Here is a 15,710-nt window from a genome sequence, read left to right as displayed (position 1 = left end):
GGAGATTGGGGTTTTTGGAGTAGAATAATTCTACTTATCATCCCTACACACCACACTTTATTTATTTATTTAATTTTTCTTATAACAAGTATGTGGTGTATGGATGATAAGTAGATCAACTCAATCAGTTTAATAAGAATAAAATAAAATAAAATAAAAAATAATTAAAAAAATTATTTTAAAATATGTAAAGTATGTGGTGTGGGATGATGACTAGCATCCCTCTTTTGGAGTATGGCTTGAAGGTCTTGGGGGATTTTAGGGCTTGTGATGATGGGTAGGGGTGTGAAAAAAAAAATCGAAAAATTAGACCAGGCCGACGTTTATAAGTTGTCCGGTGTGGTACCAATTCTTAAGAATCAAAACTAGTTCTAAATCGGTGCAGTACCCATTTTCATATTTTGAAAATCGATTTAAACCCGATATATATTTATAATTTTTTATATTATATATATAATATGTTAAATTACTAAGTCATATAACATAAAATTCTAATCTTATTATTCAAGTCTATTAATCGTATAACATAAAATTAATATAATATGTGATACAGCATAAAAATTAATCTTATAGTTTTTAAAATAAAATTTGATATAACATTTAAATGTTAATTTTATAATATAAAATTAATATAGCATAAAATTTTAATCTTAAACATAAATCCATTTCTATGCATGCATATGCAAAAGATGATCGTGTGTGTGAGTGTGGGTAAATCAGCTGCTAGAAATTTACAAAGAAGATGAACTATTACCTTGAGATAAGATTTAACACAGAAAGTGGCGTGCCTTAAAAAATCCAATTGAACTATTTATTACAACCTAAAATATTTGGTCTCTCCAGAGTTATAATCTTTGACTTCGTCTTTGGATGATCTAGATGATGAAAAGATAACGATAGCATTCTTATCAAGTAACACTCTTCTTAAAAGACACTTGATCCTTATAATTTTAAATAATTCCCTATTTTGTATTTCTAGCTTAAATGTTTCCACTTTGATTTTTTCTTTATTTTTAGATTCGTGGCAAGAATATTAAACTCTTGCAACCAAATGGACATTATTTTATTATAAACATTATTAATTCGATCTTCAAACAAACAAGACGACTCTAAACTAGTCCCTCTCAATCACGTACTTATTAATATTTCAACAATTAGTTTTCATAAGCCAAAGTCTTTTGGTCTGATTGGCATAATCCCTAGCCTGTAAAATGAAAGTCTGAGTTCGAAACCCCCCTCACAAATATATATATATATATATATATATATATATTTATATATGTAAATAATAATAATTAGTTTTCATAAATAATGGTTGTGGTCATTCCGCGTCAATGTTTATCATCATTTGTTAGATATGATAAAACAATGTTGTTTGTGATTTTACTTTTTAGGACTTTTTTCAGATAGACATGAGTTAGGTTTATCCCAATCTATATTAAGTAGAATTAAGCCATGGACTAAATCCACCCCATCTACCAATTTCCAACAATATTCTATAAGCAATGCTCGATAGAGTTTTAAAATGTATAAATTTTGTGTAATTTTTTTTTAAAAGTGTATAAACCTTGCACATTTTAAGACTGTACAACCCATTTCCTATATTCTATGTATTTGTATTGGAATTTTAGTGACATGGGATATGAATGGTTTGTAAAATATAAGCACTGCCGGCCTTTTCTTAAGGAGAAAGCAAACCTAGCTGGTCAAATTTCTCAAATTTTTTAGATTTAAATCTTCCAAGTAGCTTCAAGTTTCATTAATCTCAGAACAACCATGCATGTTTGACCTTTGAAGTTGTGGACTCAGACCACAATAACGAGCCAAAAACTAAATATTAGTTAATTTGGGGTGGAGTGATCATTTGTACAGCATATAGTCAATAGGTTCATCAAGAGTATAGCGAGTTTTGCGGCTAATTTTTTGGGAGGATATGACTAGACTCTAGATCTAGCTCTAGCATGTTTTTTTTTTTTTTTTTAATTTTAATTTTTATTGAGAAATGATATTTGCAGTCATATAATGTGCAAGTTTTGCGCACTCTTTTTAAAAAAAATTAGTAAATATAAAACCCACATGAAAAGAATAATAATTTTTTAATAATAGATCTCACTCTTTGAAATTATAAGTATGACCAAGGGCATTATGGTCATTTCAATTGTTTACCATGTGTTTAACATCCCTAAAAGTTAATTAACTGAAATTAATTAACTATTTGTGATGTAGATTTAATTAACTTCTTATATATGGTGAGAAATTAATTAACTACTTGTAACTTTTTCATGCGTGTGGATATATATAGTGATACTACATGAGTTTTGAGTACCCGTTTACTAAGAGCTAGCTTTGGATAAACTAAGTGTTGGTTGTTATTTTCTAATTTTAAGTTTATGGTTATTTATGTGATTTTGATCCCAATATTAAATCTTGAATTATGGATTGGCTGTGACATCTTTATGCTAGCGAATTTAGCTTTTCACTATGCGACACTATATTAATTAGAAAAAAGGACATTAGGTTGATTTCACCGTGCTATAAAGAAGCTCGGGAAGACGATGTGTTTTGTATTGGAGAAATGTAGTGTAAGATTTTAAACTTGATATACGAGAATTTCAAGATTAGATTGTTGTTATAGAGAAGATATCTGATTCTTCAATAACCCCTTATCCCTAAGCATAATATAGTTACATCAATTATGCGAAATAGAGGGTAATTAAATTCACATTCCAATAGGAAAAGTTCAACTAGTACACTTGCTCGATGTTTTCAAGTGTGATTAGCCGCAAATTATAAGATGACTATAGGTAAGAAGGTTGAGTAGTATGCCAAGGGGGTTTTCATAAAATTTAAGAAATGATAGAGAGAAATGATATTTGCAGTTATGAGTGTACAAGTTTCATGTAATCATGTTGAAAAAAGTAAATAAATACGAGATCCATATAAAATAAAAATTAATTTTTTAATAATAGATCCACTCTTTTTTAAAATGGCTACACAATGATTGCACACTCTACGTACAATAATATGTAATATTACTCGATTATATTGATCCTTTGTTATCGTGTCGTACTAAATCCATGTGTGTATAGTTCAAAGAAAATAGAAAAATAGAAGAGTAGTTAGCCTTATCTAAATCCATGGATGTGATTACCGTGAATTTTGGTCATATTTTATATATAGACATGGTCAGACAACTCGTGAACGACGGAAATGAGAACACCTACAACTTGGCATCGACAAGGATTGAGGTTGAAGAAAAATAGTGAATTAAATGCATGGGTACAGGTATTGTGACCAAAGCCATTAAGTTTAATGCAAATAGACAATTTATGCGATATAATACGTCCACATACATTACATCATGTCCACATAATACGTCCACATACGTCCATTAAGTTTAATGCAAATAGACAAGCCATTAAGTTTAATGCAAATTGATGAATTTCTTCGATTTATCTGTCGGATAGCTATAGTCGGTAGGACCTAAACAAGAAGTTGTCAAAGTTTATATATTAATTATAGAAAAAGTTAACTGTATTTAAGAAAAATTTATAAAAAATTTATTTTTCCATGTATCAGTTATTGACATGATGAATATTATAAAATTTTAAATTTTAAATTTGAATTTTAAAAAGAAATTGATAAATAAAATTATTTATAAATTTTTTATAAATAAAATTATAAGTACATGTAGCATGATTAATTATTAATTATATGTCAAATGACACATAGTGCACGACAAATACTTTAATTTAGACTATTTAATGGGAAATAATATAGCATATAGAGATCTTGCGTTTTATTTTGCCCATGAGCTGTGTCCTAAGCATACTCAATGAAGAAACAACATTTAAAAAAAAAAAAAATGATAAACATCCAACAATTGCAGAACTTCCACACTTCTTAATAAATTTCTTCTCAATTTTTTTAGGGTTAAGATAGTAAGATTAAACAAACAAAAAATTACAAAAGGTGATTAGTCAAATAAGTTGTTTTATATTAAAAAATGATATAGCCAATCACATCATTGGAATGTGTAAGGAGTCTGTAAAATTGACTATAAATAAAATTTTTGATAAATTAATACAGAGTAGAAATTAAAAAAAATACAAATTAATGGAAAATGGCTACTAAAACTAAACGTCCATCTCGTATTTATTTGACTTAGGCCCTATTTAGTTTTAAAATAATCTCAATTTATCTCATCTTAATATTTAAACACAATTTAAATACAAACACTTTTTAATTTCAAATTTTTAAGTTTTAATCTAATCATTACCTAATCATTACAATTTTATCAAACTTCCAAACAAAACACAAAAAATAATTTAACTTTTTCAAATTTCAAAATAAAATTATATTAAAAAAATATATTTTAACAATATTTTAACTTTATAATATTTGTATTCATTTTTTTCTTTCTCATTTCGTAGAAATTTATAAAACATCTTAACTTAAATCATTTCACTATTATTCATAAATTATTTCATTACAATTCACAGATTTTTCATATCAAATGTAGCCTAAATCTTCAAGTTTTTCATCTAATCATTACTTAATTATTACAATTTTTGCAAACTTTCAAACAAAAAATAAAAAGCAATACTACTCTTTCAAATTTTAAAATAAAAATTATATTAAAAAGTTATATTATAACAATATTTTAATTTTATAATATTTTTTTCTCATTTTTTTAAATTTTAATAAAATATCTTAACTCAAACTATTTTACTATTATTCACAAACCATTTCACTCTTTAATTGCTGAATAGTACTTGTGAATTAGTTTTATGTGACCACTTCTCAACCTTATTAATCCGATATGTTCTTTAAAGTGAGTCTACTCACCCAAACCCTTGAATTATTTCGGATTATGCGATATATACTAAATAGTGTGAATTTAATGTATCTAGTCCTAATTGAGACTGATCATCAAGCTGGTTCTAATGAAACATGTATTAATTATGTTTGGTAATAACTATAGACAACAAAAAATATTATTTTTATCTTAAATTTTATCATTCTTAATTATTTATTATGATGTATTTTAAATTAATTTTTATTTAGTTTATTAAAAACTTAAAAAATTATTTAAAATTATTACAACTCAAGACCATATTTCTAGAAGCCAGACCGATTTACATGAAAATAGTTTTTATTGCTTAGACAGAAGGATTTCTGGACTTTTAGCAGAATATTCTTATCGAAGATCATCATGAAGATTAGAAAATGAGTTTAAAACCGCAAGATATTATGGACTGATGCATTTGAAAAATCAACAAAAAACTAATTGACGTGACGGTTAATCTATTATAAGCTATCGTGAAAGGGTGGTGGAAGAGGGAAGAGGATGGGATTGACCTCACCTTCCAAGTCCTCGAAGTACTGCTGGGAAATATTTTCAACATCTTATTTTCTCAGTAAATATAGCTGTTCAAATGAATTTGAACGAAGATTATGTGAAAAACTTCAGTCTTTTGATTTTGGAAAGGAAAGTGGTCGTAAGAAGATATTATAAAAGTAAATTTATAGATAGACTTGACTTTATATAATACATTTGATATATTTTATAATAAAAATAATTTTATAATCTAACGTACGAGTCAAAGGATGTCAATTCGCAGATCTGTCAGTTTATAAATTTATTTTTACGTAATTTGTTTATGATTAAAGCATTTAACTTTTAAAAAATATTGAACATGCCCTCAAGTTCAAATGCTCAAGGGACTGAAAAATTTGGGGCAGCCATGAAAAATAAATTGGAAGCAGAATAAGGAATACAGTTTACAAGTAATACTATGATTCATTTTTATTATACATATAATGTATTGAAATTATTACACCAATAGCCCTTTTTTTTTCTCTTATGAAGCAGAACATCACCAGAAATTAAGCATACAATCCACAACCACAAACTCCATTATTAGCAAGCCAAGACTAATGAAATGATTGACTGCAGGGGCACAAAACGAGCTGAAAGCCACAACAACAACATTGACTCTTGACGCAGGAGATTAATTTTATAGGCATGCATGTGATCCAAACACAAGAAGCTTAATTTTTTTAGTTGTAGGCATCAGGATGTGCCACGAGGTAGCCCTCAATAGCCTTGAAAAGTCCAGCAGCCTTCTCTTTTCCTGCCTTCACATGCTCTTCCTTGATCTCGTGGTCGCCTTTGGTGTGGTAATGGCTTGTGCTCTTCACGATGGATCCTCCCTCATGGGCTACGAGCTTGATCTCGTATGAGATTTTCTCGAGTATGTCACCCAAAGCATCCCCCTCAATCAAGCTGTAGCTGTATGAGAAGTTTGCGTGGTCAATCTTCTCCACCTTGTGCTTCACATACTTGTATTGGCTACCTGCAAAATATTCCCCAAGATTTGTTACAACTCTTAATCCGAACACATGTGAAAAAAAGATAAACACATAAAATGGGTCATATAATATTTATTAAACTTATAATATTATAAAAAAGATTCATGTGGATAATAATAAATACTGTCAAGTTTAATTTATGTCACTATAAGAAAATAGGCTTTTTTCAGCATCAGAATTCATCGCAAAAAATGTAAAAAATAACTGGCAAAATTAATATCGTTGTGATTAGTGACCTTTTGCAATGATTGCTTTTGTAACAAATGTAAAATCGTTAGAAATATCTATTTTTCTTATACTGTGTTCCCCTCTACCACTATATTATATCTATAATATTAAAAACTAACCTTCACCGAAGGTGATTTTCTTGATGGTTCCGGGACCTCCATCTCCTTCAAGGATCTCGGTGCTCTTGATGGCATGTGGTGCAACCTTTGGGATAAGGTTGTCACCATCGAGAATAAAGGCCTTGTACAACCTTGGTGGTGGAATAACTGAGATGGTCTCATGTTCATAAGTGAAGACACCCATGATGAGCTAATTAGGGTTTGAAAGTGATGAAGAGAGGAAGATTAACGAAAAGGAGTGGGTTTGTTGAATGAACTCAGAGAGCTTTGAGTGTGGAAAATATGAACACCAGACGCTGGTATTTATAGGGTGAAGCTCATGATTACCTTGTATGAAAAGCCCCTTGCAAATCAAAGAATTTTTGGTACTCTCGTCTTTTATCCTTTTGAAAGTCCCCGCTACGAAACTTCAATATTATTTTTTCAAATCAAATGGGTGCGAAAAAGTCAAAGAAAAGCACCTTGGAAAAATATTTTAATAATAATAATATAATATTATTTTTATTATAAAAAGATGAATGATTCTAGATGCTGTGGTACTAAGCTCCATTATTACTAAATAAAGAAAAAATAGCATTACCACACATGTGAAGGGAAAAACAACTTGGCGGATCTTGTCGGCTTGCTATAATAGTAAGTTAATAAAAAAGAAAAAAGAAAAACGAGAACGGTGACATAAATTTAAAGGGAAATGCTTATCCACATGTGGTGACCTATGGATTGGTGGCCATCAATTTGGTTTTTTTTTTTTTTTCAATTTAATAATTAATTAAATATTATTTTAATCAATTTCTGATTTTTATTTATTTTTTAAAATTTGTTAGTAAGCTTAAAAAATATTTGACAAAAAAAAAAAATTAAAAAAAATCTGCCTATTCGGTGATTCCCTAGATGGCCTCCCTACGTCGAGTAGCACCATCCAAATTTAAAAGCTTGATTGATATATGGCAAATATGTCGTTTATAAGTAGAAAGATATGCCTTTGGCTTTGGCATATAAAAACATTGGGATGCCCTTTTTTGTTGGTTTTTTTTTTTTTTTTTTTAAGTTATTAAACTTAGCTAGTTTGCACTATTTTGTAAGTTGCTATAGACTTTGGAAGCTGACTTTGAATAACCATGGCCGGCCGGTCAGCCTAGCTTGCCTATATGTATATACGTATGGGAAATACTACACATCATTCCATACCACACACTTTATATATTAAAATAATATTTTTTATTTTTTTTTATTTTTTATTTCATTTTATTCTTATTAAACTAATTAAATTATTATATTTATCATCTATATACTACATATTTATTATAAAAAATAAAAAAAAAATTAAAATAAATATGATATATAAAATGTGAGGATGATAAAAAAAATTTTTTTATACGTATATACATATGGGGCCTTCAGTCTCCACTTTAAAGGCCCAAATAACAGTTCATGGGCTGAGGAGGCAGCGGCGTAAGTGTAACACCTACAGCATTACTATTACAAGTAAATGATGGCGTGCTCCTGCCTCAAACCAATTGCTCAAGTCACATGCTTCATTCATCTATGTTCTATTTGGAGAATTCACTTCCAACACAAATCACTACCAGGAAATTAATAATTTACTAGTAAAATGAGTATATTCTCGTCACAAATATTTATTTTTGTTGCAAATAATTCGTAATAAATATATATTTTTCTTGTATTGAATTATATGATTTTATGGGATTGAAGAAAAATATCAAAATATACACGCTATTTATTATAAATTTACTTGATAAACGAATGATTACAAAGTATTTCTAATCTATTTTAAATCAATTCAATTGGACAAGATTCTAACCATCTTTGCCCTTTTGTAAAGGCATTGACAATAGGGCCGGGAAATCCTTATCCCACCGAGGAAGTCATCGAGAAAGGTTGATGATGTGTTTTTTTAACTTAATGATTAAGAAAATATTTTTAAGTGGGTTTGTGAATTTTTTTTATTTTTTTAAAACTGTTGAGAATGATTTAAAAATACTTAAAAAAAACTAAATAAAAAAGTGCCTTTTGCACTTCTCAATAAAAACTTTGGCAACTCCTATCGATCCCCTAGCAGTTCCCTTAATAATATTGACATGGATGCCAATTAATTTGAAAAAGTTTATTCTCAAATTTATTTATTAATACACTTAATAAATCAGTATTTAATTTAAAGAATTATTACAATAAATTTTATAATAAAGAATAATACTAAGTACAAATTCCAAATTCCAAATAGACAAGTTCTACATAGGCTCTTTGTAAAAAATTATATCCCACTAAACATAAAAATTTTCTTTTATATATTTTTATGATAGGATCCACTTTTATATAAAAATATTACGCAAGATTTATCTATTTAAAATTTGTAAAAATCATTATTCTTATTACAATGAGTGGTACATTCAGGAACCAAGTTACCTTAGTCTTGGTCAACCCCTAATTTTTGAAACGTCCAAAAAAATCAACTTTTTAAACTTTTTTTTACATAAATTCTTTGCCCCCAAAAGGTTTTTTTTATAAAAAAAAATAAAAATAGAATAAAAGTGAACAGTTTCCTGGTTAGGCTTGATGGACTTCCAGCACCGTTCTGCAATCAGATTTATAATTCACAGTGATAGATAGCTTTGACCAATATTGATTGGAAAATGGTATGCGTTCCCACATGAATGCTGACCTGACAAGTATATATATTAGTAACTTTGACCAAATTACATGACATGACATATTGGAACTGGTCTACGTACGTTGGTTGATGGAGACACTACTAATTGACATGTTGATAATACCTGCGCTCAAAAGTTTCCCAAAAGGACACAATTTTTTTATGCACCCATCATTACTTTGCAAGTACCATGATATTTTTCTAAATGACTTTCACCATTTACATGACTGCTTTCAAAGCCATACAACAATGACATGATCATGATTTCACTCTTCCAACGTGGAAACACAACAACAAAAAACAAGCTCTGGTTGTGGGTTTCAGGATTTGCAAAGATCATAGCTCTCTACAGCCTTCAAAAGGCCTAGCTGCAGCCTTTTCTTTCCCGGTCTCAACCCGTTCTTCCTTGATCTCGTTGTCACCTGATCTGGTATGGTAGTTGCTTATATATATGCTTGATCTTGATCAATCAAGTTTGTCGCTCAAAGCGTGATCACCCTCAATATTCAAGCTGTAGCCGTACGTGAAGTTTGCATCGTCTGTTAAATATTTTAACATGGACATTAATAATTAGATCTTTAATTTTTTTATAATCCATAATAATAAAATAATAATAAATAAATACATACCTTTCTCTATCTGTTTGATAGAGAATCTTATCTGACTATAAAAGAAGGATCACCCTATTAACTTTATCTTCAAATGTCTCTCGATGACTAGAGATACAAAAATGTTATAGGTGAGAATCTTTTAACCCCTCAGTGTTATTTATAGATTTTTGGCTATTATGAAATCTAGAGACTTTGTGTCTCATTATGATTGGATATAGAGGTATTCTAGTTCCACTATAACTCAGTAAATTAAGTGATAGGATTGAGCTAATCTAAACCCATTAGATATGGGTGTGTGGGACATATAGTTTAAATAAAACTCTTACATTCTCCCACTTGGCCCATACGTCCATAAAATAACATTTTTCGTTCATGGGTTTATTATAAGAAATCAACCTTATTGCACAAATTCATTTCCAAAAAACTTTCTTAGCTCAAAATACATTACACGAGTTTTGTAATATCAATGTCAAATCAACTACTAATACAAGTCATAACGGTCTTCTGTTATATAATAAACAAATTCCCTTCCATGTACCACAATACCAGTAACTAATTTAACACGATCTTTAATTGAGACAATTAAGGCTAATACCTTGATACTTTGGGTTCCAATTCATGTCTATTGTAGACATTATCTTGTCGTCATTCATCCACACTATTTAATGTACATATAAAGTGAAAAGATAAGAAAACAAAAACAACTATAATAGATATCTTTCAATGTCCAGTAACAAAATACTTAGCATATCAATGATCTATATAATATGTTCACATTATGGGTATAAGCATTGAACCCATCTTTTCAACATGTTTTTTAAATTATAATTATTCACACACTATTGATATGGACATATTTGTTTCTGTACTTTCTCCTTAACATTTGGGTATTTAAAATTTCATTAAATACTTATCATTCGGAGAAAAAATACTCTGAGGAATTCTTGCTATACATTCTTAATGGCTTGGCTATAAGTCAACAATTTCAAGTCGTAACATAAATTTCCTCAATTAGATACTATAAACTGTAGACTCAAAACATACCACAAACTTAGTCCCTATTGCACATGAAGTGGTAAAAGATTTGGTCTCATACTTTTCCATAAATAACTCTACTAGATAGCAAAATATATAACTATAAATGTATTTTCCATCATTAGAGTAATCCCATAAAATAGGGTCTGAATATTCAGTTACCTTAAGAGTATCATTTATTCTTAAGAAAACAATATAATCTTTAATTTCTTACAAATAACGTTGCACTCTTTTTATAACTTTTGAGTCAAACATCCTTATGTTACTTTGGCAACAATCAAAGGTGCCGACTGAAAACTGATATTCAACATTAAAATGCATATACAGAATTTCTTTAAAAACCTAATCAATTCGAGAATACTATAAAATACTGAGCATGTCAAATTTTATTCTTCATGCAAAGTCTTTAAAAACTTTATGCAATGATATTGAAATAATATTAACAGTCATTGTCTTGGTATTAAAATTCAATCTCAATTATGAATGATGTCTCGTTCATAAATTTCATTTAGAGATATAAATTTAATGTCATATTACTAACGATGACTCATACTTGCTAAAAAGTCATATACATGCATGACCATAAATACAAATATACTCCCATTGACCTACGGGTATATATATTAACAATAAATATTTTTATTAAACCAAGACAGTATTGGTATTATTAAATTTCATATACCAATTTTCAAAAACTGTTACCTCTTCTAGGTGATTTTATTCGTTTCTTGTAGATTTCAGACTTTTATTCTACAATTATTTTCACATTCATTTTATGTAAATCTAGATCATAATGAGTTACTAATGTTATAGTAATCCTCAATAAGTTCTTTTAGATTTAAAAAATAAAAAAATCTCTAATCAATCCTCATTTATGAGCGAAATCCTTAATTACAAGTCTAATTTTATATCGTTCAACATTGCCCTTGACATCAAGATTTTGTCTCCAAAATGCTTTTCAATTTGACTTTTCATATATTTCAAACAATTTAGATAAAATTGCAGACTTTACATTTATACATGGATTTCAATCACTCTTTTAAGTATCAATCTTTTATAGAATCACTTATTTCTATAATTTGTGAAAACATATATGTAAACTTTTATTTATTTCTATATCACATTCAAATTTTGAAAATACATCACATAACTTAACCAAATAGCAAATCAAGAAGATTGCATGAGGTTACCTGTTCTAATGTCTCTATGGCCAATTCTTCAATGGTGTTTCTCTAATGAGATGAATAATCATTTGCTTGTTGTTTCATATTATCATTAAGATAATTAATAAAGGAAACTATAAAAAATTTTCAAAAGTACGAGAATGCACTTCACAATAATCACATTTCTAGTTTCCATACTCCCACTGATTTTGCCAACCAAAAGAAATTTGACATTTCAATTTTCTCAAAATTCAAACCATAAGTAAAAACAATGCAGCCTAGATTATTTGAATCTACTTAAGTAATCAATAATAATAATGTACCCAATAACTATTATAAGATTCAACAATCTTTCATTTGGGTTATAAATTATTACTTTAATTTGACTACCCATACATGAATATGCTTTAAAACAATTCATAACTTAAAAAAAAAAAAAGAATTAAGGCTAAAAACACAATATAAGTTCTAAACCATTATAGCCAACTCTTAATATTTTTCATGATATTATTTCAATCCAATTCAATGATTTTCACATTTCTATCTAACTGCAATTCCTCCCCATGAGAAGTACTACAAGAATTACTAATGATTTGAGACTTCTTATATAGCAGATAGATACATTCATATCATGAAAATCATCTATAAAAGTAATGAAATACTTATATCAAATATTAAAGAGAAAATGATTTACACGCGTCTATATGCATTATCTCAATAAACTCTCTATTCTTTCTAACATCTTTTCTTGATATGTTTTATTTGAATTCCTTTTATATAACTCAACACGCATCCATAGATTAGAAAACTTAAATGTAGAAAATATTTTATTTACTAATCTCTATAACTTTTCTTGAAAATATGCTCCAAACTTTTATACTACAAATTATATTTCAAATTCTATGTCATAAATTGTAAAAGTTTTTCACAAATCATTGTTCTTATGGTTCCAGTACATACCTCATGAGTGAGAAAAAAAAACATTATTATGAAGGTATGACAAATACAACTTTATTGGAAAGAAAAATGGAATCAACATAAGTGATATATTGAAACAAATTGAAATTTGAACATTTGTACTCAAGTTTAAACCAAAAGAATGCATAAACATGTATAAGATCTGATTTGAAACTTATTTGGTTTACCCTTCCCTTCGATTCATGTCTTATGCTTAGGGCACTTAAACCTTCATGTGTTACTATTTCTTTCAAACTTCAATTGGCACAATTTCTATATTTTCATTGCAATCATTTTATTTCTTTTCTAAAAGATACAAATTAGCAAAATGAATTTATATCTAACTAACAACAATGCTACTAACTTGTTTATATCTCATTATTTTAATGAAATAACAATGCCTTTAAAGTAAACAATTATGTACAAAAAATTCATATAGTTTAATATGCAAGTAGTTAAACATTGTACTTTTCTGACCTTCATCATTATTATCAATAATAATTGACGTTTAAACATAAAAAAAAATCTTAGTGTAAATTTGATATGCTTATGTTTCTCTATATTAGAGTCCATTTTATACATGAAACTTGTAATGATATTCATATACTTATTGCAAGAAAAGTATTTTGATCATTTTAATACTTTGAGTTTGACACTCATAAACAATAATAGAATTTAAATCATTATGGATGAACTAATAGTGTCATCGAGATCCCTCCCCTCATTTGGGAATGAATCCTAATTCATAAAATGTTCTCTCCAGTTTTAATTTCAGAATTTAAACCATACATTATCAATAATTTAAACTATTATGAATGAATTAATAGTATCATTGAGGCCATTCTTTTAGCAATGAGCCCCAATATACAAAGCATTTCCTCCAATTTTAAATTCTGTGGATGAACTAGTTGTATCATCAGAATTCTTCTTTGGAAATAAAATCTAACACACAAAGTATTCCCTCCAATATTAAATTATGTGGATGAACTAGCTGTATCATCAGAATTCTCCTTTGGGAGTAAAATCTAACATACAAAGTGTTTCCTCCAATATTAAATTATGTGGATGAACTAGTTGTATCTAGGGTTGTACAAAATACCGAAGAACCGACCGAAACCGACTCAGACCGGCCACCGGAGATCGGAACAGGCCAAAACCAGAGTAGAACCAGTCGGTGCATGGTAGATTTTATTCAAAACCGATGTCCAGCGGTTCGGTCCCGGTTTGAACCTGGGCCGGACCGCTGAACCGACTAATGGTTTAAGTATTTTTTTTTATTTATACATATATAAAACGACGTCGTTTCACTTAAACTGAAGGGAAACGACGTCGTTTTATGACTTAGTATTGGAAAAAAAATTTAAACGAACGGCGTCGTTTTAACTCTAGGGTTAACACAGCGCCGTTCCCCTTCGTCGTCTTCTTCTTCGTATCTCTCACTCTCACCAGCCGCCGCTCCTCTCGCTCTTTCTCTCTCTTTCTCTCTCTCTCAAGGCACACGCAGCACAACCCTGCAAGGCCACCTCCGTCGCCAGCTCCCTCTCTCTCTCTAAGCTCACCTTGCGGCGTCATATATATATATATATATATCTCTCTCTCTCTCTCTCAAAAATCTCGCGGCTTCATCGTAGTCTCTCGCTCTCTCTCACAGCGCACACAGCTACTGACGAAGCCGACGAACAGACCGGAGTTATGCCGAGACCGAGGACAATGGCTTCCTCCCCCTTCTCCGACCGGTTTCGGTTGAGATTTTCATTTTCACCCTATTGGTGCGGTTTCGGTTTTTGTCCAAAACCGAAACCGATATGTCGGTTTTCACCCCTAGTTGTATCATCAGAATTCTCCTTTGAGAGTAAATTCTGATATATAAAATGTTCCCTCCAACCTTTCTTTAATGGATGAACTAGTAGTATCATTAAAACCCTACTTTGAGAGTAGATCTTAATACACACAATTATTCACTCCAACCTTAATTTGATAGATGAACTAGTAGTGTCATCAAGACCCTCTTTCGGGAGTAGATCTTGATACACAAAATTATTCACTCCATCATATCCATCTTACTATGGAATTTAATGATTTTTTACTAAAATTTAAGAAAGTCTTGCACCTTTCGGCAATCAATCTTTTCTTTAATTTTAATGTGAATCATTTGCTTCATATTGGATAAAATATATATATGCATGATAATAAGAACCAAAATAAACAATTCATACATGTATTTAATGCATGTAAATAATAGCATGCATATGGCATTTAATACATGTATTTAAAAATAATAACATGCATATAAATAATAGCATGCATATGACATTTAATAATTTCCATATATGTAGATAACAATAATAACATGTATATAGGATTGAATAAAATTTTCATACATGTACATAATAACATGTATTTAATAAAAGTTAAATAAGAACCATATTTCTCTCTATGGTTGTTTGGGTCTTTCACAGAATAGATGTAAAAGGAAAATACCATTGTAAAATTTCTCTCTCAGATTGTAAAACCAATATTTTCAGTTTTTCACAATATAGTAAAATCACAATAC

The 15,710-nt window shown here is 29.1% G+C and overlaps 1 protein-coding gene across 1 annotated transcript; it reads right to left on the bottom strand.

The window, feature by feature from the left end:
- Positions 1-5,783: 5,783 nt before the first annotated feature.
- On the bottom strand, positions 5,784-7,054 carry LOC122300391 (major allergen Pru av 1-like). Its single transcript, XM_043110999.1, has 2 exons — positions 6,723-7,054; positions 5,784-6,359 (listed from the first exon to the last, which is right to left on the bottom strand). Exons 1-2 carry the CDS (start codon positions 6,904-6,906, stop codon positions 6,064-6,066), a joined length of 480 nt encoding a protein of 159 aa, XP_042966933.1. The 5' UTR covers positions 6,907-7,054; the 3' UTR covers positions 5,784-6,063.
- Between the last annotated feature and the right edge of the window lie 8,656 nt (positions 7,055-15,710).

The sequence above is a fragment of the Carya illinoinensis genome, chromosome 2 (assembly GCF_018687715.1).
Source record: "Carya illinoinensis cultivar Pawnee chromosome 2, C.illinoinensisPawnee_v1, whole genome shotgun sequence".
Classification (NCBI taxonomy): domain Eukaryota; kingdom Viridiplantae; phylum Streptophyta; class Magnoliopsida; order Fagales; family Juglandaceae; genus Carya; species Carya illinoinensis.
This window is presented reverse-complemented; position numbering and strand designations above follow the sequence as displayed.

Excerpts from the sequence above, each read along its gene's own strand:
- LOC122300391 (XM_043110999.1), bottom strand. The coding sequence starts at position 6,906 with ATGGGTGTCTTCACTTATGAACATGAGACCATCTCAGTTATTCCACCA. Across the intron at positions 6,360-6,722 it reads GAAAATCACCTTCGGTGAAG|GTAGCCAATACAAGTATGTG; the intron begins GTTAGTTTTTAA and ends AATATTTTGCAG.